We start from the raw sequence: 26,684 nt of genomic DNA, 5'->3' as shown, positions 1-26,684 counted from the left end.
ATTCGAAACAACTGGGAACCCTTTTACAATAGATACAAACATGATTGGAGTGGGACTTTAAGGTCTGCAGACAAACTCCATAAATCTGGAAGAAGAGGAAGCTGATGATAGACTGAAGAGAGTCATGAATGGTAACCAGAAAAAAACCCAAAAATAAAAATGGGAACTTCAATGTTAAGGTTCATCCGTGTCCGATAATATTGTCTGTCTCTGTTTTGGACAATCAAGGAGGACAATACAGCTGAATCAAAATCAAACTGGAATCTGCCAAAATGCAGTCTGATAAGCCACAAAATTCCTGGGAGAATTTTCTTTGTACAGAAACTGGAAAAAAACTGAACCATCTGTGATAAAGGAGAAAAAACTTCAAATCCTAGAAATGGTACCTTTCCAACCTAAAACAACAGTTTGCTCATGAAGGGTGGGCCAAAGCATCTGCTCACAGGTGCAGACGTCTCATTGGGAAATTGAGAATTTGTGTGATTGCAGCGATTGCCTCAAAAAAATTGTCCAATAAAACATGAAATCACAGGCATGGTCCTTAGTTTGTTCTTAAACGATTCAGTAAAAAAAATTACTTGAAGACAGGTTCACTTTTAGGATAATTACTTTGCTCAGTTTTAAGTTTTTCAGTAATCATATCTTGGATTACTTTCATCAGGTGCCAACAATTTTGCCCTCAAGCATCAATGAGTGATCAGAAAGGTTTTCCTGATCTCTTCTCTAAATTCATCGCAAACTGAAATACTCATACATTTATACGTCCACAATAGCATCAGCTCTAGAGGAAATAGTCTGTTTTTATAAATAAAAATATTATTTATTGTTGAAGTATATTTATGCTTATATTATATCCTCTTGATAAATGTCCAGAACAAACAATACAACTTCCAGACTGAATGCAGGTGTGGAGAAATTTGTGTTTGAACTTTTTACCTTGTTGTGATTCTCCTAAAACTTTTCATACAAAATCATGCCTGCTTGTCACCCCTGACCCCAACAATGCAATATCATTTAACACAAAAACAACACCAGTTTAGGCCCAACACTCTCACAAAACACACACACATGACTTCCTGAGACACACTCACAGTGAACTCCCAGCTGGGAAAGAATTGTGGGGTCACCACAGGCCAGTGCCAAGTATTTGAACATGCCCCCCCTGAAGAATGACGGAGGGAGTCTGGGGATGGGGGGTGACAGATGTACAGTAAGGTCCTATTGTATAAAGATCATTCATGTGACGCAGAAGCAGCAAACATCTCTCCTTCCAGCAGCCTGGTTTCAGTCTCGACTGTAACGTTGAAAGGCAATATTGCAACAGAATCGACTAAGGCAAAACATTTAGATAAAACTGAAAAATGAATATTACTCTGTTGATGTACACAAAAAACAAACACATTGAAAGTGCTTGTTTTCACATCAGCCAGCTGGATCGAGAGCAAATGATGTGTGATGGGGGTCCAGTGACCTTTTGTGACCTAGAGAGATCCAGCTGGAGAGGAGAAAACGGATGAGGGAGCTTGTGCAGCACTCGTTCAGTGTTTCATCTGGAGAGCAGGAACTCTGCGGCGTCAAAGCACTGTGCTCTCTGATTCCTCCTCAGAGTCTGCTCTGCTGTTAGTCGACTCAAGTAGCGTCACCAAGTTCCTGAAGGGGGAGATGTGGGCCAAGTCTAGAATACTTTCCAGTTCCATGTCGATGACGGGAATGTCCAAGTTGCAGAATGTGTCTGGCAGAGGAGAAAGAAACATGAGAGGAAGCAAACACAAAAGGAAATAACAGTCCTTACTGATGCTTGATGATGTCACACACACACTATGAGGGGCATCAAAAGTTCATATCATGACTGAAACATGGATTAAAAGAACAGCATGGGAGGATGCACGATGCACAAAGAATTTTACAATACTGAGAATTAATCAGCAACTCTGGTTTATAGATGTTCAGCATTTAATGGTGTTCTTTATCACAAGCAAACTTTTAATGAAGCTTTTTTAGTCTCCCAGTCCATCCCCTCCCCACCGCCCCTCTGGCCACAGTCCACCCTCACTCCCACACTCCCCGTCCCCTCAGCAACTGGACGTAAACTGCAACTCCAAACCCAACTCTTGCCAGTCTGTTTAGATTTAACTCCTTTTTTCCATCATAGTTGTAAATGGCATACATGCCAGTTTATGCCTTAGTCACATGCACCCGTATTAGGGTTGGGCTGTATGGGTGCTGAGGGTTTTCCGGGACGGTAGAGGGAGGTAGAGAGGAGGGTCTACATCTTAAGAAGAGCGCAAATGTGTCTTGGAGTTCCATTGAGGCTTGTGCAGTGGTAGGTTCCAATGGTAGTGGAACATTGCCCTTGTTGTATGCAGGTTAAATGTATCATGAAGTATTTATAAGCAAAATGTAAGTTACACTGACTTATCTCATATGGGCCATGCATTCATACGGTGCCCTAACGCCACACTTTAACATCAGTAAGGTGCGCACTGGCTCCTTACTGACTCCACGCAAATGCTGCATGCATGGGGTGTGCAGGTGATAGGGGCATGTAAGTGCCGTAGGACGCCCATATGATGTCCACACAAACTGCATTCTGATTGTCTAATTTCCCAATTTCTAACAGACAGGCTGCACACACAGAACACGCACTTCTCACTTGAACAGCAGCTTTATTTTGTTTAGATACTTTCGTTTTGAGGGTGAACCAAACCAATGAGACATTCGCACAGCTACAGTGGTTGTTTGGGTCAATATGACACAAAATGAGAACTCACCAGAAAGTAAAACAAATGCAAGGAGAACAAAAATTCCACTAGATGATAGTGTTTGTGTGTAAGTATCTAGTAATGCGCGCAACTCCTCACTACTCAATGTCTGCTTTCTTATTTTAGCTTTACCCCTTAAACACCTTTTTTTATTTCATATGATTTTTTTTGTTTGGACCAGCATTTAAAAGACCTTCCTGCTCAAATGAAGCAGACATAAACCAAAGTGGGCGGGAATGCATCATCAAGAGAAGACATAATAAGTCACATTTTCTAGAATAAAAGGTTTCAGTGGAGTTGAGAACTTACTCGACCCTGTCAAATCAGCTGCTATGAGGAGAGGTGAAAGACAGGGAGCCCATTTTTATTGCTCACATTATGCCAAATACCCCCTTTTGCAAATAGGTTTTTTCGTTTCTTTGGGGATCCACTTCACTGTCAAACTCATCTGGATGCAGTGAGTTGTAGATTTTAGTTGTTCTTATTCATCTATAAATGGATATGTCTCATGCATCCCCAAAAATGTATCAATTAAGCAAAAAACAGCTAAAAACCACAAGTTTTTTTAAGTGGATAAACATTTGAACCACAGATTGAACCACATCCATAGGTTTTTTTTGTGTGTGTCTTTAAGGAAAAATAGAGACGCCACAGTGTAATGAGTGATGGAAACCGTGCACAAACTCAAAGAGCATTCAGTGAGGGATGTTGGAGCACAGGTGGGTTGGTAAAGTGAAGCTTGATGGGAATTTTTGATGTGAATGCTGGGGAGGGGGGCAGCTGAACATGAACGAATTAACAAGACTTGTTGGGGGGGGGACAAAGGTCTTTGGCGTTTGCCCCCGGTGTATTCATTCTGGGGAGCCATGCCAATTTAAGCCATGCAGTCTCAGCAACCATGCATTTGGAAAGAAGCTGGGCCTAAGGTGTGCTGACTGTGTGCTGATATAAACACAATGAGAGGTGATGAGGGAGGTGGCCACAGAGCAGGGGCCCAGATCCAAAATATGCATCTACTGAGAGCTTGATGTTGCTGTTGCAAAGTGAAGGAATGGAAGGGAGACGAGGCTGCAGCACAGTAATTCCTGCTTACCCTAAATGTCCCTCTCACACTTACAACCATTCTGTAAGCTTTGGCCTCATACCGCTGTAAGTGAGACAGTAAGAACAGATGTGAAGAGGAGTGGAATTACAAAACACCCTGCTGTTTAAACATGAACACATTGAAACTGAGACAACCAACATGACATAAAACTGTGCAAGAAATCTTAAAGACCCACTCTAATGAAAATAGTGCTTTTGGTGTTTTTAACATGTTCTTGTGGCCTTCTTCTGATGATGGAGGACATCTATATATCAAGAACAAAATTTATGAGTATTTCTTTATTGAAATCGTGAATCAGGAGCAAACGCAAAAATGCTATTTGAGCTTGTTTGTGATGTAGAAAACACACTGGGGGAGCCACCGGCAGCAATGGGGAGAGGAAGGGTGGGTGGAATTTCTCCACGCCAACAGTTCTGCCCACAACTCAGAGGTGAATTTCTAATGAACTCCTGCCGCTCTGCAGAAACTATGTCTTAGGAGATGACAGGTTTTTTATTTAGGCTAAAAATGGCATAATTAAAAGACCACTGGGACCCTTTTGAAAATAGATCAGAAAATGATCAGAGTGGGTCTTTTATGCTGGTGCAGGTAGAAATGAGAGAAGTTAAGGACACTAAACTTTAGGTTTAGTAAGAACTTTAGTCAGACACCTAAAACCTGTAAAACACAATCTTCCCTGCTCAAAAGTGCTTATATGAAGTCCCATTGAACACATTGGATTAATTTAAGTTACAATATTTCACCAAACAACATGGGTAGCCTGTATGGTTTTGGTTCTACCAGAAATTGGACCATGTAAGTTGACCATTATCTTGTTGAAGTCTGCAAGGGAGTTATAGCTAGTATGTCTTGATAACAAATGTATTCACTTCTATGAGTTGGGCTGCTTTGTAGACAATAGTGTAAAAGAAGTGTCTGTGATCAGTTACTGCAATCCAGTACAACTCACAGTATGACTAGTGCATTCTCTAAAGCAACCATGGCTTTATGCTTTATGAAGTGTGTTTATGGTTAGGGCCAATGTAATCTGCCTTTGCATCCTTTTAAAATCAAGGTTTACTGTGAACTGGGGTGTAGAAGACCATATCTTAATTCTTCTCATATTCTTTTGAGAAGTACAACATCCCAAGGGAGGCAGTTTATCTCAGGCGGTAGAGCAGGTCGTCCAACAACCGAAGGGTTGGCGGATCGATCTCCGCTCTCCCCAGCCAGCTATCGCCCCGAGCATGGCTAGTCTGCGGCTCACCGCTCCCCCCAGGGGATGGGTCAAAATGCGGAGAAGAATTGTGGGTTAAATACACTTTCAAATTTTTTTTGTTTTGTTGCTTGACCATTTAAGTTCAACAAATGAATGGTGATATAAAAAAAACCCTTCCTTATGAGGTAAGTATCTCAAAGCTTAATTGCAGTTACCTGTGGACATACTTTCTCCAGGAGACAAACCGTCTAGAAGACCTGATGAATGGTCCAGAGGCTGAGGACTAGTACCGGGTGTACTAGGAGGTTGAGGAGGAGGTAAGTTGGGTCTCTGTCTGGGCGGCTTTGGAATCGGCCTGGGCTTGTTGAGGGTGCCAGCCAGAGAGGGTGGTGAGGACAGAGAAGGAGTGGTGGCTGTTTGCGTCTGACATGGTGAGCTGATAGTGGCATATCCTTGTGGATAGCTGAAGCCGTAAGGGGAAGGGGTACTCGGAGGTGTTGGCGATAGGCTGACAGGAGACGGCTGACCCGTTGACTGGTCAGACATGGCTCCCATCTGGCAAAAAGGACCTTTAGGTGGGATTGGGGCAAGCTTTTTTGCTGAAAGACAACAAAAAGCTAAATTGTACCTGTTCAATGTGACACAGATGTGAAACCAATAAAGCTGTAGATTGGTCAAATAAAAAAAAAACAGTTTTCCCACATATTCAGAGCAACCTTCCTCAGTTTTACCTCTTCTCAGGCTGTGAGGGCTGTGTTCAGAGTGCTGTGACTGTCCACTACAGGGCACTGTTCCTTGGAGCCCCTTCTGTCCAATAACTGGGGACAACTCCTTGTTCTTCAAGGTGCTGAGGAGAGATGGTACAAGACTATGCATTACACAAAATTCCACTAGAGTAAAGGAACCATCGGTTTTATTGATCAGATTATAGTTATTTAAAAAAAAGAGAGAACCCACAGTTCAAAGTCAAACTGGAGTAACATCCTTTACTATAGCAGAAGCAGTTCAGAACTGACAAAAAACCCCTGATGGCTTCATGGAGGCTTTTTAAACCTTAGTAGCAGAAAGCAGTGGGAAGACCACTGGAAAGGTCTTGAAGTTCAAAAAACTCCTTTGCTGCACAGATTTTCAGCCACATAGATGACGAATGGATGACTGAAGCAACTGAGAATCAAAGCTGAGGGAGAGCCATGCTGGTGAGCATCTTTAGGATTTCCATCAGACTACAGGATACTGTATTAATTTCACCTGTTCCAGTGATGCTTTCACAGGCATGACTGGAGTTGCAGGTATGACTCTTCAACATCCACTTTTGTGATTGCATTCAACAAAAGTTTTACATTTCCTTAGTTGCCAAGCAACCGCCTCATGAATATTCTGCTGACATGTAGCAATGGGGTTTTCTTGCATTGTCATTAAATGAAAGCTGAAAGTGATAACCGCGGCTGAGCGTTCAAATCTGGCTAAGATTGATAAGAGGGGATGCAGGTGTATGCATCTTATTTTCACCTACTCACCTCTCAAAATATACCATCTCTTTCCTGTTCCCGAAGGGCTTTTTATCATTTTAATGCAAGTTTACTTGACAGTATGGCCAAGTTTAGTTGGCTTCACCAGGTATTTACCTCTTCAACGTGGCTCCTCTTTCCCGGCTACAGGCACGGCCTGCCCATGGAGGGGGAGCAGAGAGGGGAGTATTGGGTGGTTTGGGAGAGCCGAGGAACAGGTTGTGACGGGTAAGAACCAGTGGGGGTTTGATGTAAAGGGTGGTACCGTTCATTTCAAAATGGGGCGCATGCGGACCATCGGGCAGGGAGGCCTGTTTCGGTAGATGCAAGACGTTAGGTTTGGGGTTGCAGTTTACGTCCAATTGCTGAGGGGACGGGCACAGGGAGTGTGGGAGTGGGGGTGGACTGTGGCCAGAGAGGCGGGGGGGAGGGGATGGACCGGGAGACACTGATTCAGGGGTAGGAGCAATGGGACGCTTAATCATGTGTGCCCGGGAGTTAAAATGGTTGTGAGGGAGCGAGTTAAAAGAACAAAAGGAAGAGGAAGAAGAGGAGGAAGAAGAAGGATAAGGGGGAGGTGGCCTCTCCTCCTCAGGGGAGGGATAGGCATAACAGGAGTTGGACCAAATGGAAGAAGCATCATCTGAGCTGCAATGATAAAAATATCAGTGTTTTATACGGAAGTGAAACGTTGAAGGGACGGTTTCACAAAGGATGTTCTGAGTGGTAAGTTTAGCCTGGGTCATTGGGGTGGAGTCAGGTGTCATTGTAATTAATGTTAGAAACAAAAAGACTCCAGACAGGAGCACAAAGGTCAATCAGGAGTTAGTGTCATAAAAAAAGAAACCAAACAGAAAGTCAAGTCACCTCATCCATTGCAGGGCCTTTCGACAGTGAACGGATAAGTTGCTAATGATGCTTGGACTGATGGCAGAAACAAGAGATTTGTAATTCATGCACGTGCAGCAATGCATCATTCGCAGTAATCAAGCATGAACCTTTGTTGACTTTCCACTAACATTTAATAGTGAAGACATTTTTTTGCATTGAAGGTAGGGGTGTTACGATCAATCAACTTAAATTGATGAATCGATTTATTTTTTAAATCCTACGACCTGACCAGATTGATCTACCTGAGGCAAGTTGTTAATCAAATCAACCTATGCTATTATAAAACCATTTCAAAATGAAATAAATTGATTATATCAATATTGGAAATACCTTTTGGATTGAGGCACAGTAGTTAACGTAGTTAACGTAACGTAAAAAGTTTGTCACAGCGGACATCAATCTAAGCACTGAATTTTGCAAAGACATGTGGTAGAATGTTCTAATAATGTTCCCTCTGGATTATTTGGATGTGGAAAAACAACAGTGGGCTGAACTTTATGAAACTAAATTGTGAACAGATTTGACATTAATTCTTGTTTACTTGTTTGTTTGTACACATATTTAATTTACACTTGATTATTTTTCAAGAAATACAAATAATCTGGAAAATTTAACCTGCACTGTTCAGTACCTAGATATTTCTTTCTGAGTCACACTGGTTGAAGTTTTGACTAAAGATGTCTTGGACCGATCTTAGATCAGTGAATCGGATCGAATATGATCATTCAAAATGAACCAAAATCTACTATAAATAGTAGCGCCAACCAAAGATTATGATATTAATTGAACCGTTAAAAGGAATCGTTACACCCCTAATCATAGGATTTTAAGCATCACCTCTAAGGCAGATTATTATGCAAATGTTTTTTAAAAAGTCTAAAGATCAATCACTACGTTTGTAGAAACATTGGAGGTTAACAGTGAGGTTTGTGGTGAACTGTGTGGATAAATGACAAACATAAAACCTGGAGTTTAAAGGAGCAAACAGCGCAGGACTTTTGTCAGCTGTGGGGGTGGGGGTGGGGGGCAGCAGCACACGCCGTGATAAAGGAAGGCAGCAGCAGGGGAGTAAGGGGGCGAGAAGAAACAGCAGGGCGGGGCAAAACGGCCTTACCTGGCTCGGTCGCTGCTAGTGGGAGGAGGGGTTGGGGAAGGGGAGACATAGAAATCCCCAGGCTGTTCGGGGATGATTGCATCAGCGGGCGGGGTTGGGGGGTGCACATTCGGTGGTGTAGAGGAACTTTTACGAGAAGATGAAGAGCCCCTGCGTGACACCCAAGAAGTGTCCATCACCCTGACACCCATGCTGCAGTGGGACAGAGATGCACAGCCAATCAAAAGATGCTGTGTGGGGGTGCCCGTATGCGGCAAGGTCGAACCCAAAACACAAACTTGGGGGTAGCTTCCTTGAGAGAATATACCAACTTTCCAGTATGCATGAAAACTGTGTGTCAAGCGGGTTATTTCCTTATGTCTGTATTGCTGATTACAACCATTAAAACCAAGTGTCCCACAAAAATAGATCAATGTCTTTGTCTTTGAAATGTTTCTAATTTCTTTTTTAAGTGTTTACTTTAACCCTTGTGCTATCCTAAGCACCTTAACATTGGGAGTTGGGCCATCTAGACCCACTAGACAGTGCGCTGAACCTTTTTTCTTCAATGATTTGTGATCTTCACTGGTGTCCATGGATTACATGAAATCTTTCCAACTTTATCCACCTTTGTCATGGTGGGAATAACACGTCAAAGTAAGGGTGGGGTCATCTAAGATAGCACAAGGGTTAAAACATTTTGAAATGTCTGCAATTATAGTTTAGATGGCACAAGATGTGTAGTCTCAAACTGCCCATTGTAGAGCAGACAGACACATTTGATTAGGTTGCTACAGCATTAACCATATGTAAAGATTATATTATATATATATAAGAAGAACCTAAGAAGTCAGAAAATATCACTGTACGTTTGGGAAAAATTAAACTTTTGAATAACTGACCAGTTGTGCAGGCCTGAGTAGGTATAGTATCCACCTTTAGTAAACTGGCTGTAAACATTTTAGGATTTTTTCAATGGTCACAGGAGCGATGGCCTCAGTGAATTTACCTCAGCCACAAGAAATTCAAAAATCCAAAGAGCAATTTCTCAGATCCCAACAAGCCATGATTGGAGTTATGACTTGAGCTTGTTTATTTGCAGTCCCCAAGCAACAGGAACCAAAACTAAGGACCTCTTCACTATATTTGCTCGACATCACAGCATAGCAACTAATGGATGACAAAATGGCTGACAAAGAAAAAAAATCTAAATTTTAAAGTGTTTTACATAACATCATGACATTAATCCAAAAAGCATTGTTGGACCTTAGGATAGTTGGGATGAGTTGAAGATTGGTATAATAGATTTGCAGCCGACAAATCTGCAGCAACTTTAAGATGCCATCATGTCAATATGGACCAAACTATCCGAGGAATGTTTCCAGAATCTTGTTGAATCTACGCCACCAAAGAGTAAGGCAGTTGTGAAGGTAAAAGGGGGTCCAACCCAATACTAGCAAGGTGTACCTAAAAAAGTGTCTAGTGCAGTTCAACATGCCATTGAAAATGACAAACAGCTGACTGCGTTTTGCTAAAATAAGTCATAAAATTGAACATCATTCACTTTCAAATCTTTAAAAACAGCAAACAATCTGCAATGCAAAAATGTCACCATTGTGGTTTTGTGGTGAACTTGATACATTAATGCTACATTTGTGACGTGTCTGTGGTTCTCAGCTTTTTTCTGCTGTTACTTAAACACATTCATGTGAGAAAGTCTTTTATGCAAAAAAGTTGATCTTTTGAAATCCATTTCATTTAGTTTATACATTGAACCTAATAACTGTAAAATTGGCCCTTAAAGTGGCTCAAACCGCTAAAATTAGGCCAAAAGAGGCTGTGGTCTTCACAGGTTAGAAAGAATTGTCCCATATAAGAAACTGCAGAAAAGATTTTATGGAAAAGAGAAAAATATATTTTAAAAAGAAACAGTTTAACCCAAAATCAAGCTAATGAACTACTGAAGTCTCTTCAGAAAATTGAACAACAAACATGCACAACAGATGACAAGCAGCTCCTTTCTAGTTAAACACAATGGTGAAATGATGTGTTAAGGAAAGTAGCAATACTGTACCTTTGTATCTTCCTAATGCTGCATTGTTAAAACAGAGACAAGCACAATGAGGTCAGATGTAAACGTAAAGCCCATCAACCTGCACTGACTGACTGGCTATGTCAAATAAACCATTGGACTTTGAGGCAAAGTGTACGGGGGAACTGCCCAACATGGGGCTGCAGAGTGGAACAGCAAAGTAATGCATGAAGCAGTGAAACATTCTCCCTGAAATGTGTTGGTGACATCAAACCCAGACACAAAATGGGTGCTCTATTTAATTCTAATTAGGTCAGACTTTCCCTAATGAATATTGTGCGATTTCCACAATTAAAAGAAAAGTAAGAGGTTTTGAGCTGCTGCTAAGGTTGCTAAAGCAGTTTAGATTATAAAATATATCATTTTTAATCTTCAAATTCGACTTTTGCAATGGCTTGCATCAGTCAATAAAATAGATATGAGCAAATGGAGCCTTGTTTTGGACTAAAAGGGCTGCATGATCCTCTAGAGCCGACAGTTTTAAAGGTTATCGAAAAGTCTTTTGAGCCAGGAAGTTCTTTGGTTTCATTGGTATGTTGGGCAACGCTGTTGATTTGGTTATTCAGCTTGTGACACTCACAGAGGAATAAAGTGACCTTCAGAACAACATTATAATAAGACAGAGGAACATCTGTAAAAAACTGCATTTTTTATGACAAAGTAAATAAAATTTAAACAAAAATAAAGAAGTAAAAATACACAGCAAAAGTATTTTTTTATGAATAGATTACATAACCAAATGCATCCAAAGCCTTTGATTTCATCTTGTAAATTCCAATATTTCGGGTGTAATGTCAGACTTTTTCTGAAATTGCTCCCTCAAGACACCAGCCTTTAGTGGTCTCTTGAAGAACTATAATATTTAGAATTTCTTGCTTTGTGCTGTTTTCAGAAACAGAGGGGGAAGGCTTGTTGGCAACAGAACGCAAATTGTGATTGTGATTTTTTTAACCCTTGTGCTATCCTAGGCACTTTAACATTTGGAGTGGGGTCATCTAGACCCACTAGACAGTGCACTGAACCTTTTTTTTTCAATGATATGTGATCTTCACTGGTGTCTATGGATTACATGAAATCCTCTTCACCTTTTTCCCCCTTTGTCATGGTAGGGAGAACACGTCAATGTAAGGGTGGAGTCATAGGATAGCAAAATGGTTAAGAGAAAATATGGCTCAGGTTTTGTTCAAATTCCTTCACTACTCACTACTTGGTGCACTATATAGTGGGTTTGCCATTTTTACAACTCCTAGAAATTTACCAGAAGTCTCTGCAAAAAACCTGTGTGCATCAGTGTTAATTAGGTTGGCGAAGACCACAACACCATAATTGTGCATTAATTAACCACCCAAATTTTTATCCTCAGAGCATAGTGGATTCATAAATAGTCTTCGTAAAATGTTCATATTTATTGGGTTTTACTTTGGGAAATCTGTATAGCCATATTTGCCGTTTAAAAAAAAGAGTAGTGAGGATGTGTCTCAATTGCTTTCAAAATCCAAGGCCCTGGACCGTAATACATAGTTGTTTTTTTTTTTAGTTAGGGAGTTGGGAATGAATTTGGCCACAGACACAACATGACATGATATTCTTTCCTTATGTTTTTTATTTGGTGTTTTTGATTTCTTATTTGTTCATCATTAAACTATGACGTGTGTTGGCTGCTGTGTCTTTCAATGTGTGAAATATAAAAAGCCCTTCACTTCACACACAGACAACAGTCCTTCTTAATATGTCATAGCCATTGTCCTTTAACTTCTCAAAATGCAGTTTTTGAGGTGTTGCCCCAGAAGATCTGATTGCTTTCAAGCAAAATGGAGAGCACTAAACAATCACTCTACGATAGCTGTAATGCCTGTAATTGAGAGTCCAAAAAAATAATTGTGACCGTGTACCATTTACATGATGCATAAAGGAGACTTTAGGTACACTGTGAAGACAAGCCCCCTAAAAATAATGAAAAAATCTTAAAATTTCAAAGGATTTCTTCAAGTAAACAAAACAAATCTGCCAATGGGGTAAGAAAATGGTCTTACTAAGAACTATTATGTTAAGAAAAAAACTCTAGCCACTATATGTTTTCTTAAACTAAGATTATTTTGCTGTTGAAAAACTTTCTTGATAAGATTATTTTCTTACAAGACAGAAAAATAAGATCTTTTTTCTTTCAAAGGGTCTTTTTACTTTAAGATTCAGTTTTTGTATTAAATATGTTTAAAGCAGCTTCATCTGTCTTGTTGTGTCATGAGAAGTTCAGAAACTGCTCTGACTCTGATGGAAGAGCAGCAGATCAAGACAAGAGGATTTTTTCTCAAGTCATCTGATGACACGAACCCTCTCATCCACACAGAGCTGCAATGCATGAAACACAGCATGAAGCCTGGAATCAAAGGCGCCACTTTTGATCCTAACATCTTAAAAGCGCAGATCAGTAAAGGGACAAGGGGATGAATTGGAATTTTAATCAATTTTAAAAGTGTGGATTGAATAATAAAAAATGGTAAATGCTTGAATTCCGTTGTAGACCTGCTCAAAGTCCATTAAGCCCGTGATCACCTATAGACAAAACTGGTATAGAAAGCAGATGAACAGACGTTTTAAATCTTTTGCACATTAAATCAAAAAGTAATTCTTATACTGTCTCTACTGTAAATCAATCTGATGTGTCGATTTCTTCTTCATAAAGCTTCTGTCTGCTTCTGACAAGAGTTTTTTCATTGAGAGCTGAACTCTATTGATCCAATCCACTCAGAAAAAGTTTAATTAGCTTGGTGGCATGCGGTCCCTGGGCTGTAGCAGAGCTCATCCTCCCCCCCAGGACCTGATAAGACCATGGCTGTGTGAAAGTAAAGACACTGACAGGCAGTGAAAGAGAATAATGGCGGCTCACTGGTTTTCCACTAATCCCCCTTCACAGTTTAAGGATTGTCGGATTGCTTATTTCACAGACTAAATGTCAGCTCCCTCACTACCTCTCCTTCAGTCTCAGTCGAGTCATTGTATTTGAAACGCTGAGAGCAGGTGATACAGAGAGTCTGAATCCATCACGTCCACCTCCAAGAATAAAAGCTTCTTTTTTTTTTGGGAGGTCCCCTTTGTGAGTCATCTGCTTCCAAAGATCCAGATAAAAACTATCAGTGCTCAGTTCTTTAAACACTTATTACACTTTAAATGTTTGGGGTTTTTGTGTGAACTTCCGTTAGGTTTAGTGATGTTTCCTGATAAAAGGGTTTTAATTATGCATAATGCATCACTTCTGGATGAAATCAATTTTTCATTAAGAGCTGATACAGAAACAAAACGCTTCCTTCTGGACCAAACAGACATAATTTCTGTCAAAAACTGGAAACTAACTAAAGCTTGTGAATGTGCTTAGACATTTACTGGAAGGTTTTATGACGCCAGAGTAGTATGCTTTCAAAATTGAACCCTAATGAAGATGATAAAAGCTGAGAAAGTATTTTTATAGGCTTACCAGAAATCCTAACAGGTGTGTAATTGGGATATTGTCAGTGTTGTGGGGAGATCTATGCAGCATCAGGTGATGGCTGACAATAGTGAGCACTCTTTGCTGTGAAGGGATTGTTTTAATTCAGGTGAGTCATTATGGGACTTGTGCGTTGGTTGTTGAACTGTTTTCTTTCACATTTAGCCGAAGTCCTTTTCAGGAGACAGGAAGTGAGCGTACTTGCTCCTTTGACGACATATGGAAGTGGAGTTTAACAGCCGACTGTTAAAAACACATGTAGAGAGCCGTGCAGACAAAACTTTCAAACCGGGTAATATGAAGAATAGATTTCGATTCATAAGAACACGTGCAAATGTTGCCAAACAATGCCACTGTTTTCTGTTTTCATATCGTCTTTTTTCTATTTCATAACAGGTGTCAAAATAAAAGCCCACGTCCTGTTTTATGTTTAACAAAAGGATATTTGGGATGTAATAGACATGTTATATTGAATATCAATTTTGAGTTTGTAGAAAACAGAGTTCTTAAGCATAATTAAATGGGAGCTGTAAGACCCACTCTGATCATCTTTTGATCTATTGTAAAAGCGTTCCCAGTGGTCTTTTAATGAATTTTGCTGTATATATGCTGTATATATATATATATATATATATATATATATATATATATATATATATATATATATATATATATATATGCTGTTTTAGCCTAAATAAAAATACAAAAAATCTGTTTTTTTCAAGATTTCTGCAGAGCAACAAGAGTTCATTAGAAATTCCTCTCTGAGTTGATGCAGAGTAAGCCTGCCCCTACTTCCCCACACATGCAATAATGTAATCAAATAAGCCCCTAATAATAATATACAAAAAATAAACATAAATAAAAGAGAAATTATTATAAGAAAGCAAAAGAACAGAGAACCCAGAAGGCGCCATCCGCCCTGTCCTGTTTACTGGGGTGTCAGGATCCAAGCAACACAAGCACAACTCATCCCAGCACCTCCTGCCCCACAGTCCCCCAGTCCAATGCGCCCAACTTGGGCACACCAGGTCAGCAGCTCGGAGGACCCAGAACAAGAGATGCCAGAGGACAAAGGACAATATTGCTCACAAATATGGTGAGCAATAATGGAGCCATGTGAGCCAGATTTCAGCTCAGACAAGGAAATCAACGACATACATGGTTCATGGTCGTCTACAAGCGGATTCATCAGAATGGAACAGAGCAGGGAGCTTGTGGCCCGCTGTATGTGGCTTCTACATCACAAGCCTTTTCAAACTGCTTTTTTTATCTGTTCCTGATTTTAATAAAGAAATACTCCAAAATGCAATTTTGAGCTTAATTTTCTCTATATTTGCCCTCAATCACAGAAATGTCCCATACAAATGCATAGTTGCAGCATCACAGCATTTATCAGATATGTCTCTGAACAGCCGTAAAACAAAAAGCAATGGGATTTTTTTTAGCTTAATGGTTGGTTTGGTTTTCCTCTCTCAGTTAATCTAAGAGCCAAGATTTTAGTTTGTAGGATATTTTTGTCCAACCCTGAGTGTTCCATCATGTTCCAGGTATTTTATTTTTTTACATTTATGTTAAAGCTTTCCTATTTGACCTGATGAATTTAAGTTCATTCATTTAATCAAGGTCCTGTATATGTCTGTGTCCTGCATTTGGGTTCTTCAAACCACCATTCAAAACAAAGAACAGTTAAATTATTTTTTGCAGTTCTTAAGGCCAGTGACTTCCTCATCTACAGGTTCTTGGCAAAAGAAAGTGTGTTATACTTGAAATAATAAAAAGCATTCTTTTGTTTTTAAAATTTTTTAATGTTTTAAATGAATGTAGTGCTCAAACAAAATAATCAACTAAGTAGATATGCAAGGGATAATGGCCGATGTGTGGATTATCAGATATTAACACATGCCGTAGAAACCTGAACCGTTAATTTTTGATATTACACACTTCCTCTGCCATTATCCCGCTTTCACTATGGTCACTTACAAAAGAAATACATATTCAGTCATTTTCTTGTCATTTAGTCTTGTTATTATTTCGTTTTAGATTGTTTTATTCACAAAAAGCGGACTATTTGTTATGTGGTGCGGCGCATTTTTACTGTAACGTGACAACACACTGAGCTGGACTGCAGTTGCAAAGGAAAGCCATATATATGCTGATCGTCACGACAGGTTATCAGTTCAGTGAAAAAGTTTACCTCTTACCGGTTGTTTTTGTCTAGCTGATGAAGCAAAAGTTTGTTGTAGTTGCAGCGTTAGATAAGCTAATTCTTCTCTAAGACCCCTTGTACATCGCCTGTCCATGCCGGCAGACGATCCCTCCTACATGTGGACATCCCTGAAGTTTTGAAAGTTTCTTCTTTTTTTACCGATTCAGTTTTTTTTGGGAGTTTTTTCTTACCAAGAAGGAGTCTCTAAGTGCAGGGATCCCCAGTTATCTTAGTCTGTTTAGTTAAGTTTAGCCATTACCTATTGAATTCATGACTTCATGTTCTTATACAATTACAGGTATGCAGCCCATCGTGACAACTATTGTTGGGCTATATAAATAAAATTGAATTGAATTTAAAGAAGCTAATGCAGTGATATAGAACATTTAAGCTTTGTGACTGGAACTTCTTTTTTAGGCATGCATTATCACTGTGGATGATCCCTTTTTAATCCACACCTAGCAGCCAATCAGAATCAAGAATTCACCTGGACCATGGTATAACTATGTTATCCTACTTTGACAATGTTAGAAGTGTAATATAGTTGAAGAACGTAGAAAAAAGGAGTCATACCCATCTTTCTTATAGAATTCCAGCATCATGTTGTCTGTGGCGACGCTTAGCGGCCGTCTGCTCTGGTCATTCTGCCTCCGATCTGTCTGATCCATGTCTGGTGATGGCATCGAGCTGTAGTTGGCATTGTGGTTGGTGTGCACAGGACTTCCATAGTTGCCTGTGACATTGAACTCAATTTCTAAGAGCGATAAAGACAAGAACAAAAGATACTCATTATTCTCATGGGTATTGATCTGACAAGCATAAAATTATGGAGTTAGGATTGTCTTTATTTCTCTTGTTTTATTACAGTTCACCTCCTGGGAAGAACCAGTCAGCATGCTGGATGATTGGCTCAATAATGCCCACTATCTGAAGGGAAACTGTTGTCATCATTTCTGTTATGTTGCTGCAAAAGACAAGGAGAATAAAAACAGCTCTGTTCAGGAAAAGAATATTAAAAAACAGGAAAAAATATAAAACAGGAAAACATTTTAAAAAAACGTTGCACATATCAACCAAAAAATCTATGAAAGGCTGAAAACTCAAAAAAAGTTAACAAGATTAAAACTGATTTACACTTTAGTTTGGATAATTGTCAAAATCAGTGTTCTGCTTTATGAGGATTTGTTAGAAGTTCAGTCTGACAGTTTAAAAAAATGTCTTCTAGTCTCTTATATTTTTATCTTTACTTAATGAATGTATGCATTGAAAACTGATTTCAACACTGAGGGGAGGAACAACATGATAAACCTAAAAACTTTAAAAGGATTTACATTAACAAAATAATCCAGAATTGTGCCAAATTCGAAGGCTGGTGGAGGAGGGCCAATGAAACATGAAGCAATGCTTAGGACTTGGTTAGGCCCTTTGTTAGACAGAAAAGTTTTAATAGTTAAATCTGCAAAAACATTTTCTTTTTCAGATTTTGTTTTTGAAAGGAGCTTCATCCAACAAGACCACATGAAACAAATAAGTGCTTCACCAAATGCATGAGCACACATTCACAAAGAAAAGCTTTCTAAGAACAGTAGTGCTGCTGCAGCTGATTCATGAGCTCCAACTGTATGCTATATATCAGGAAACAATAAATCATTACAAAGGGATCTTATTACTTTTGTTTGTGTTGTTGTATAGTGAGAAAGAACTGTGGATCTGGAGAAAAACAGCTGAAACTTGATTGTAAAAATGCAAAAATACTGTGAAGCCTATATACTATAGCTCACCCATCATTATGGGTCCACAGCAGGTTGGGTCCAAGGACAATAGCAATGTTTCCAGGAGTCATCTTGTTTAGATCCTGGTATTCAGTCAGTTTGGACAGGAATTTGATCAAATACCTATTAGAAAAGGATAAGACGCCATATTTACATATTTTGCCCCATATTCTTCATATAATAAATTTAAAAGCTATAATTAAATTTGATAAATCAATTCTAGCTATAAAGCAGAAAAAATTTCTAGTTTTTTACATTTATAAATACAAACTCAGAAAAGAAGTATTTACTTAACTTAATATGTTGTTCTTAAAATTATTAAATTTGAAAAACATACAGGTAAAATTGAAAAATAAAAAAAGAAGTTTAAAAGAATTATTCTCAAACAGACTAATGAAGCTGCAGCAATGGTAAATGGGATCAACATTATACACACATTTCCAGAAAGTTTTTGTTTTTAAAGCATCAAAGCAGGTTATTTGTAAAATCTCTCACTATCGTTTTTTAATACAAAAGAATCATGCAACATATTCATTAATTACCTGGCAAAAATTTTGGTTTTAGAAAGTTTATGAGGAAAAGTTAATGAGCATAAAAGAACCAAAAAAATATTTCAAAAAAACAAAGAGGGAATGGAGCGAAAGCATTCTTTACTGGTTCATTTTCATATGGAATACAGCAGACATTTTATTCTTAACGTCTAGACATGCAGCAGAAATCAGGATCTAAGTCAACAAAATTGCAGTTTAGATGTAATAAGGCCAAATATGCCAGACATTTATAAAGATTGCTAACTAGTAAATAGGATTAATACTCATATGTTGACAAAAAATAGAGCAACTCACTTAAAGTTGTTGTTGTTGGCTGGAGGAAGTTTCTCACAAGCAGCATACAAAGCCTGGAGTCTCTTTTCATGATCTTGGATACTGCAATAGAAAGAATGTCCTTGTAAAGTGATAGTCTTTAACCTGAAAGTTGCATTTCACCTGAAGTTACCCACTTGGACGCCTGGATCCAGTCACTGTACAGTTGAAAGGTCATTAATGGCTCTGGGAGCTCACGCAGGTAGGACTTCAAAGCACCTTGAAGAAAATACAACTGTGGTAAATGCACAATAAAGAGTACAGCAGTAAACAGGTTAAAATGTCATCTGCTTCCTTTTCTGCTCCTCCATTCATCCTTTTCGTCTAATGTTGCACATCTATATGTGGATCTGTTCAATGTGAGCATCAGTGATTGTTTTGCTGTAAAGAAAATGACCCAGTTTTGTCACCCAAATTGCTTCACTGTAATGTTTTTAGAGTCAAATCTTTCAAAAACAGCCTCACATGCAAACATTTAAATAGCACAGAGTTAGAGTTGGTTTTTGGAGATGAGGCGATGATGAAATGATTCCACTAGAAGTGTCCACCAGAAATTAAGGAGTTTAGCTTTTTTTTAGGAAAAGCAATTGTATTGCTCTCTTTGAGAAAGAATTCTTGCCCCTCTTTAACTCCTTTTTTAAATCTGATGCAGCCTAGAGTTGTAAATTGCAAAAAGGACATGCAGTGTTTTAAGTGATGCAGAGGCGCTTCTATACATGTTCCACCAGAGGGAGCCCTTACAACAAGCTCTGGACTTCTGAGACAAGTTCTGTGCTGATCTGAGGAAGACCTCAATACTGAGAGACAAAATTAGGAAAAACAAATCCAGACAATCACATTGTTTGATTTTTAAAGACTTTATATGGAAATTATGGAGGACAATGAATAATAACAAAAGTTCAACTCAATACTTTGTTGGCAATGACAGCAGTCAAACATTTTCTGTAAGTCTTCACAAGGTTTTCAAAAACTGTTGCTGGTATTATGGGCCATTCAGATCTCCTATAGAGCAGTGATGTTTCGGGGATGTCACTGGGCAACATGTACTTTCAACTCCTTCCAAAGATTGTCTTTGGGGTTGAGATCTGGAGACTGGCTAGGCCACTCCAGGACCTTGAAATGCTTCTCACGAAGCCACTCCTTCGTTTCCCGGGCAGTGTGTTTGGGATCGTTGTCATGCTGAAAGACCCAGCCACGTTTCATCTTCAAATCTCTTGCCGATGGAAGGAGGTTTTCACTCAAAATCTGACGATACTTAGTCTAATTTATTCTTTCCTTTACACGGATCAGTCATCCTGGTCCCTTTGCCGAAAAACAGCCCCAAAGCATGATGTTTCCTGCCCCATGCTTTACAGTAGGTATGGTGTTCTTTGGATGCTCAGCATTTTTCACTTCCAAACACGAGGAGTAGAGACTAAAAAGTTCTATTTTGGTTTCATCGGACCACAGGACATTATTTAATTGAATCTGAAAACACAAATCATTAAAATGTATTTTTCCCTGCATAGTGTTGACCTTTGATTGACTCAACAGAGATAAACAGTGTGACAGTTTATGAATTATTAAAAAAAAAGAAATAAATGTTAAGGTTTTTCTCCTTGCTTGTTTCTCCCTGAAAATCTACAGTTTTCATCTGACAGCTGTGTTGTGCAGCACTCTTCTAGGCAGCACTGCCATAAAAGCCCAGAGATCAATAACAGCACTGCAAAAGCCTGAAAGCCTTTCTTTCTTTTATCATGGTTCTGATATAAAAGCAAATCAGTGACAGCGAAAGAAGAAAAGCAAGAGCAAAATGGATCTTGTCTTCTGCAGAAGACGTGAAATCCGTTTGACACTAAACTCGGTTATTTTTGGAATTTATTGCCATTCCCTTGTGTGTGTATATATATATCCATATATATATATATATATATATATCCATATATATATATATATATATATATATATATATATATATATATATATATATATATATATATATATATATATATATGATAGAGAGAGAGAGAGAGATAGATAGAGAAAGAGAGGAGCCAAACACCAACTCCTGGTCGACAGAACAGATGCTCAAAACTGCAGGTCATGAGACACCAACCTGTGCACAGCCTGGATTGATTACAAGAAAGCCTATGACTCAATGCCACACACGTGGATCACTATCCACGTGTGTGGCATTGAGTCATAGGCTCAGATCTACCACACCAGACAGGACCCAAGGTGTAGCCTTTGTAAAGAGGCGCCTGAAACAATCCAGCACATAACTGCAAGGTGTAAGATGCTGGCAGGGAAAGCATACATGGAGCGCCACAATCAAGTGGCTGGAATAATATACAGAAGCATGTGTGCAGAATATGGACTGGAAACCCCAAGGTCAGGCAATTGGGTTCAGGAACTAAGCCAAAAAAGGCAAATACTAGAAAATATTTTCACATGGATACACCCCAACTTGACAAGTTCCACTAGCTTTCTGTTGTTTGTCTGAAGGATTTCAAAAGGTACAACCTCGAGAGTAAACAGGGCAGGTCAAGTTTATACAGTAAAGTATTAGTACAAGTGTAATTCAAAGTAGTGTTCATATCTAACCTGCGATGGCGTGTGGGTCTGCAGAGTACTCCTGAACGTCCAGCACGCCACAGTCTAGAGATGCCTTCAGCTTCTTCAGTTTTGAGGCAGAAGGTGCAATTCGAAACAAACCCTGATATACAAAAGCATAGAGAAGAGGTCACTTTAGTTCCATAACTGTGACATAAAGCAGGAAAAGCTGAGATATTCATTTAGGAATATCTCATGAAAATTAAAACAAGGCAAATGTCTTAAGAGATTTTATTTGATGTGTTACATTGGAAACTGACAAAACCCTGAAAATGTGAGGAGGATTGATTGGACTACAAAATGAACTTGTTGTCTGTTGGGGTTCACATTTTTTATTATTCAGCTTTTCCAGTCTTAGAGAGGAGAAAATGTCAAATTTTGAGCCTTTTTTGTTCATGGTCTAACAATTATTTTTTAAAGAAAAAACTAGGATAAAGTTAGAATTTTTCATCTCACTAAGGAAAAGTCAATAGTTACTTGCACCATTGCAGTGATAAATTATAAAAATAGGCAAATAATGTTCAAATGAGACAGACACACAACTTATTATGATGGTGTCATTTATATGTCAGCAGGATAGAAAAGTCCAAAGTGTACAGTGAGAACAGACAGGTAAGAGCTCAGTGCCTTGTGGAGCACCTTTACTGTAGACTACCACATCCAATACAAGACCTCCACAATTTCCCGTTTTCTGGAGTTAACTGTAAAAATGTACTGTATTTTTGCTGTATGTGTCTTCTTCACCCCAGGTTTTGGTTCAAATGAACAAATTCAGTCCAGTAGACAAGCAGGAAATGTCAAAATCTCCCACCGTTTTTTTTGTTTTAGTTTGCCTTTACAGTGCGCTTTCACAGTGGATCAAAGAACCTGAATAGTGAGGTGGGGTTATTAGCAGCTAGGTTTTGGGAGGTATTTAAAAAAAAAAACCTGACCAAGACAAAAAAGATTCAAGAACAAGTTAAAATTGCTGATGCACAGTGTTTGGACCCCCTGTTCATTTGTCAGTGGACATTGGCACATATTTACTAGTCCACTTTTTGCCCCAAAAAATTCACAACATTTTTTAGATAAAATTTCTTTTTTTCTTTTTTTTTTAGAGAATGCACTCTTTTTAATCCTCAACTTTTATATGTTGTAGTTCCTCTTGAGTCACTTAAAAACCCACTACAACAAAATTTGTATTTTTTGTATTTTTAATATGTTCTTGTGGCATTTTTCTGATGATAGAGGACACAAATAAAGAAAATTAAGCTTAAAATTCAAATCATTGTGAAACAGGAGCAGACAAAAAGATGCCATTTGAAAAAGAGCTTATTTGTGACGTAGAAAATACTCAAGCTCCCTGCTTTAAGCTCTCAGAAATTGGGAGGGGGAGGCGAAGGGGTTGCTCCGCTCACAATTTAGAGTCGAATTTCTGATGAACCCCTACCGCTCTGCAGAAACTATGTCCTAAAAAATGAGAGGTTTATGATTTTGGTTAAAAACACCATAAAAATAATTAAAAGTACACTGGGAACACTTTAAAAAAAACAAATCCTTGATCAGATGAGCTGAAGTTAAAAATATAAAAAAAAAATAATACATGTAATAAAATTTCAAATCAGTCATAAAAAACTAACTCTTGTTTGGACTACAGTCTTGGGATGAATTATTGTTCCTAGAGTTTAAATCATAAAGAAAATACAGAGTGCAAAAGACTATAAATCACTTTATAATCATTTGTTCATAATAAGCAAGTTAACTGTACTAAAGGATTGGTCTTGATGGAGTAGAAATTAGGACAGTTTGAGTATTCTCAGCACTCCACTCTGTGCACATGAATTTCAATGTCCCTTTTTCATGTAAAAAAAAAAAGGCGGTCATATGTTTACCTCCTCTTCCATGCCGCACTCTAACAGCATAGTGACACAGGCTTCAATGGGGAAGGCAATATCTCTCCCACTGAGCACTAAGTGCTCCTCTAATGGTTTTCCATAGCACGGTTTCTCCACCCAGGTCTCTGTGAATCACACACACAATCATCAAGTGTTGCAGGGTCTCTCATTTCATCCTGCTTTTCTAGGATATTTATCTACATTTTCACATATTGCCTGTCAGGCTCCAAACAGCTGCGTAAACTAACTTTTAGGAAGAGCCACAAACTAAAGAAATGCTAAATAATAGTGACAATAAAAACAAAAAAAATTATTTTAATAATTGTTTTTTTTTCTTTTTGATGTTGTCGGCAAACTCACCCTGATGAGCTTTGATCTGAGGAAGAACACTTTGCAGCAGCTCCAAGGACTTTCTGTGGTACTCTGCCTGCACTTCTATCAGCTGCACAGCCAGTCAGAAACCCAGCAGAGGGTCAGGGGAGTGCACATCAATGCAGGAATTCACTCATGGTACACAAAAACGGCACTTACTGTCTGGAAGTAGCTTGCATAGTCGATTTCTTTGGCCACAAAACTGTACATGTCTGCTGACAGCTGATCCTAGTGAGAGAAGTAAAAGAATCCTGTCAGGTTTTACGAAAAAATTACAACTTTTGTTTGTACTAAAGCTTGTTTTTATGTCACGACAGCAAATTTTGATTTATAACATAATTAACAATCTTCACATCATAACCTTGCTTCAAATAACGTCCTTGAAAACCCACTTTAATAAAAAATCATGCTTTTTTGTGTTTTTAACATTGTGATATTTTTGTCATGATGAAAGACGTATATAAAGAACATTAGGCTAAAAATGGCATTTTTGAGTATCTCTTTATTCAAAATGTTAGAGGTTATTTGTGATATAAAGAATATAATGGGGGGGCGCAACTTTTTCTGCTCTGCTCGATTTTGATGCATGGACTTGTAGACAAATAGATCCATATACGTCTTTGTTTTCGTCGTCTGAGCTGGAATCTGGGTATAAACTGTACAGCTGGATAACTCCCACATTGCTCACCATTTATGTTGCACTGGCAATGTTAGGTTGGGAGGGGCTGTAAACTGGCAGCAGAGCATGTCAACAGATGGATTATAGGAAGGGGAGGTGAATTTCTAATAAACTATTGTTATTGCACAAACCATTTTTAAGAAAATTACATAGTTTTTTTTTATTTGTGATAAAAAAGGCATAATCATAATTGGTCATAAGTGCACTGGGAAGACTTTTACAATAGATCATTGGATGATCACTTTAAGCTGGCCAGGTTCTGAAAAGCTTTTACAACCAACATTTTACAAATTTACCATCATCATCACTTTTGTTACACTTGTGGTGTCTAAGTGCTCCAACCTGCCTGCTAATAATGAATACTTTTAGCCAAGTTATAACCACAGACACCTAATAATATTCTGCCGTTCAAATATCTAATGCATCTACAGCCCAATCCTCAGACTGTGAATCATATTTAGATTCTGTCAAACCTGAAAAGTTTTGGGTTTAGAGAACATTGTGGAACACAGGAAGCATGAAGTTTAAATGCATTTTCATTCTCACCGCTGAACTCTAAAAGACTGAATTCTAAAGACCTGTGGTGATTGACACGGCAAAAAGAGTCTAAGCGATAATAAATACAGTTTCAGAGAATCATTCATTCATTCATTTTCTAAACTCGTTTTTTCCCTTTCAGGGTCACGGGGCTGCCGGAGCCTATCCTGGCCACTTGTGTGCGAAGGCAGGGGACATCCATGACAGGTCGCCAGTCTGTCGCGGGGCCACAAATCACACACCCATGCACATTCACACCTAGGGACAATTTAGAGTAACCAATGAAACCCATGAAACATGTTTTTGGACGGTGGGAGGAAGCCGGAGTCCTCGGAGAAAACCCAAGCAGGTACAGGGAGAACATGCAAACTCCACACAGAATGGTGTTCCGTGTCCCCCAGCCAGGACTTGAACCGGGGGCCTTATTGCTGTGACGCCACCGTGCGACACTGTGCAGCCCGGTTTCAGATGATCAAATATGTCAATGAAACCAGCTGTGAGAGTAAAATAATAGACCTTACTGGATCTCCACAAGTGAGGTTCAGATATGGAAAAGCTGCAGGGAAGACATTTAAAATTGTAAATTCATAATAAAATAGAATTTGCAATCATAAAGGATGATATAACAAATAGATATAGTAGAGTCAACAAGATTTATTGATATCTTTTGTTTTTATTTTTTAAACCTATGAGATGATTGATTGTTTCAGTTTATGTGATTATTTCTTTGTAATTCCGTAAAAATACTGTTGGTATGAATTTAAGATTTGGATTGAATTGAAAAAAAGGGTTTTGGACACACAAGCTGATAATCTTCATCCAAAGCCCTTTTTCAACTTTGATTTTTGTCATTCATTGTTATATTTCTGTCTGCCACGTTTATTTTTTATTTTATTTGTTTGAAATAATACATTTTAAAAAAGTCTAAGTTTCGGCATCAACCCTATGTGACCGTATAAACTAAAATAATTTATTTGATTTAAATTTCATAAATCAACCTTTTCTGAATAAACAACAGACACACAAACAACAGACACATTGACCTGATATCTAATTTGTCAAGACAGTAAAAAGAAAGATCTACAAGAAAAGTCTAAGAGTCTAAAAGTCTTCTAACTGGTTTTTACTAAGAGTATCTCCGCAGTCTTACAAAGCAAGACTATTATTAGCCTTATGGTCTCTTGAGAACCAAATAAATAAATAAAAATGAAGCCCCAAAGGTAAAAATGACTTCATGGTTGTAAAGGAAAATCTAGGACTCACTCTACAGATCTCCATTCGGTTGGCTGCCTCCTCCATTTCTTCCCTGAGGTGATCAGCCTTGGCTCCTGTTGGCTGCAGATTGGTGGAAACCCCAGATGACTTAGTAGACTGGTAATACCTGGGAACAGATGCAGATTATGCATACATTTATTTTTATTGTTTTTTTTCTGTATTATTTTATTTTATTTTATTTTATAAACTTCACATTTTGCTTTTAGAGGGAAAGGCACAAACAGAAACCAGACAGACAGCTGCACAAAAAGGGACTTAGAAAAATCTTTGAATTTCAAAAACCAACACTTGTCTACACGTTCCCCTCTTTTTCGCTAATTAGTTATTACTTTGACTCCTGCTGTCAGCCTCGGGTTTGCCGACATTGTCCATCTTTCT

At 38.6% G+C, this 26,684-nt stretch overlaps 1 protein-coding gene across 4 annotated transcripts in view; it reads right to left on the bottom strand.

Moving 5' to 3' along the window:
* Positions 1-798: 798 nt before the first annotated feature.
* LOC101158144 (rho GTPase-activating protein 44) overlaps positions 799-26,684 on the bottom strand; it is a 71,456-nt gene continuing 45,570 nt past the window's right edge. The window contains exons 7-22 of one of the 4 annotated variants that reach the window (XM_023949199.1): positions 26,295-26,412; positions 23,975-24,043; positions 23,804-23,885; positions 23,441-23,568; positions 21,561-21,672; positions 19,115-19,196; positions 18,960-19,040; positions 18,124-18,237; positions 17,215-17,306; positions 16,916-17,096; positions 10,632-10,649; positions 8,579-8,770; positions 5,797-5,912; positions 5,281-5,664; positions 3,856-3,909; positions 1,620-1,732 (exon numbers count right to left, since the gene is read on the bottom strand). In XM_023949199.1, the coding sequence (XP_023804967.1) occupies positions 3,902-3,909; positions 5,281-5,664; positions 5,797-5,912; positions 8,579-8,770; positions 10,632-10,649; positions 16,916-17,096; positions 17,215-17,306; positions 18,124-18,237; positions 18,960-19,040; positions 19,115-19,196; positions 21,561-21,672; positions 23,441-23,568; positions 23,804-23,885; positions 23,975-24,043; positions 26,295-26,412 (1,777 nt within the window). In that variant the 3' untranslated portion in view covers positions 1,620-1,732; positions 3,856-3,901. Of the gene's footprint in view, positions 1,733-3,855; positions 3,910-5,280; positions 5,665-5,796; positions 5,913-8,578; positions 8,771-10,631; positions 10,650-16,915; positions 17,097-17,214; positions 17,307-18,123; positions 18,238-18,959; positions 19,041-19,114; positions 19,197-21,560; positions 21,673-23,440; positions 23,569-23,803; positions 23,886-23,974; positions 24,044-26,294; positions 26,413-26,684 lie in introns of all 4 variants that reach the window. The other 3 variants (XM_004080658.4, XM_011488409.2, XM_011488410.2) reach the window with 3 other exon arrangements.

This window comes from Oryzias latipes, chromosome 19, assembly GCF_002234675.1.
Source record: "Oryzias latipes chromosome 19, ASM223467v1".
In the NCBI taxonomy this organism is placed as follows: domain Eukaryota; kingdom Metazoa; phylum Chordata; class Actinopteri; order Beloniformes; family Adrianichthyidae; genus Oryzias; species Oryzias latipes.
Note: the sequence above shows the minus strand (reverse complement) of the source record. Positions and strands in the feature narration are given on the sequence as shown.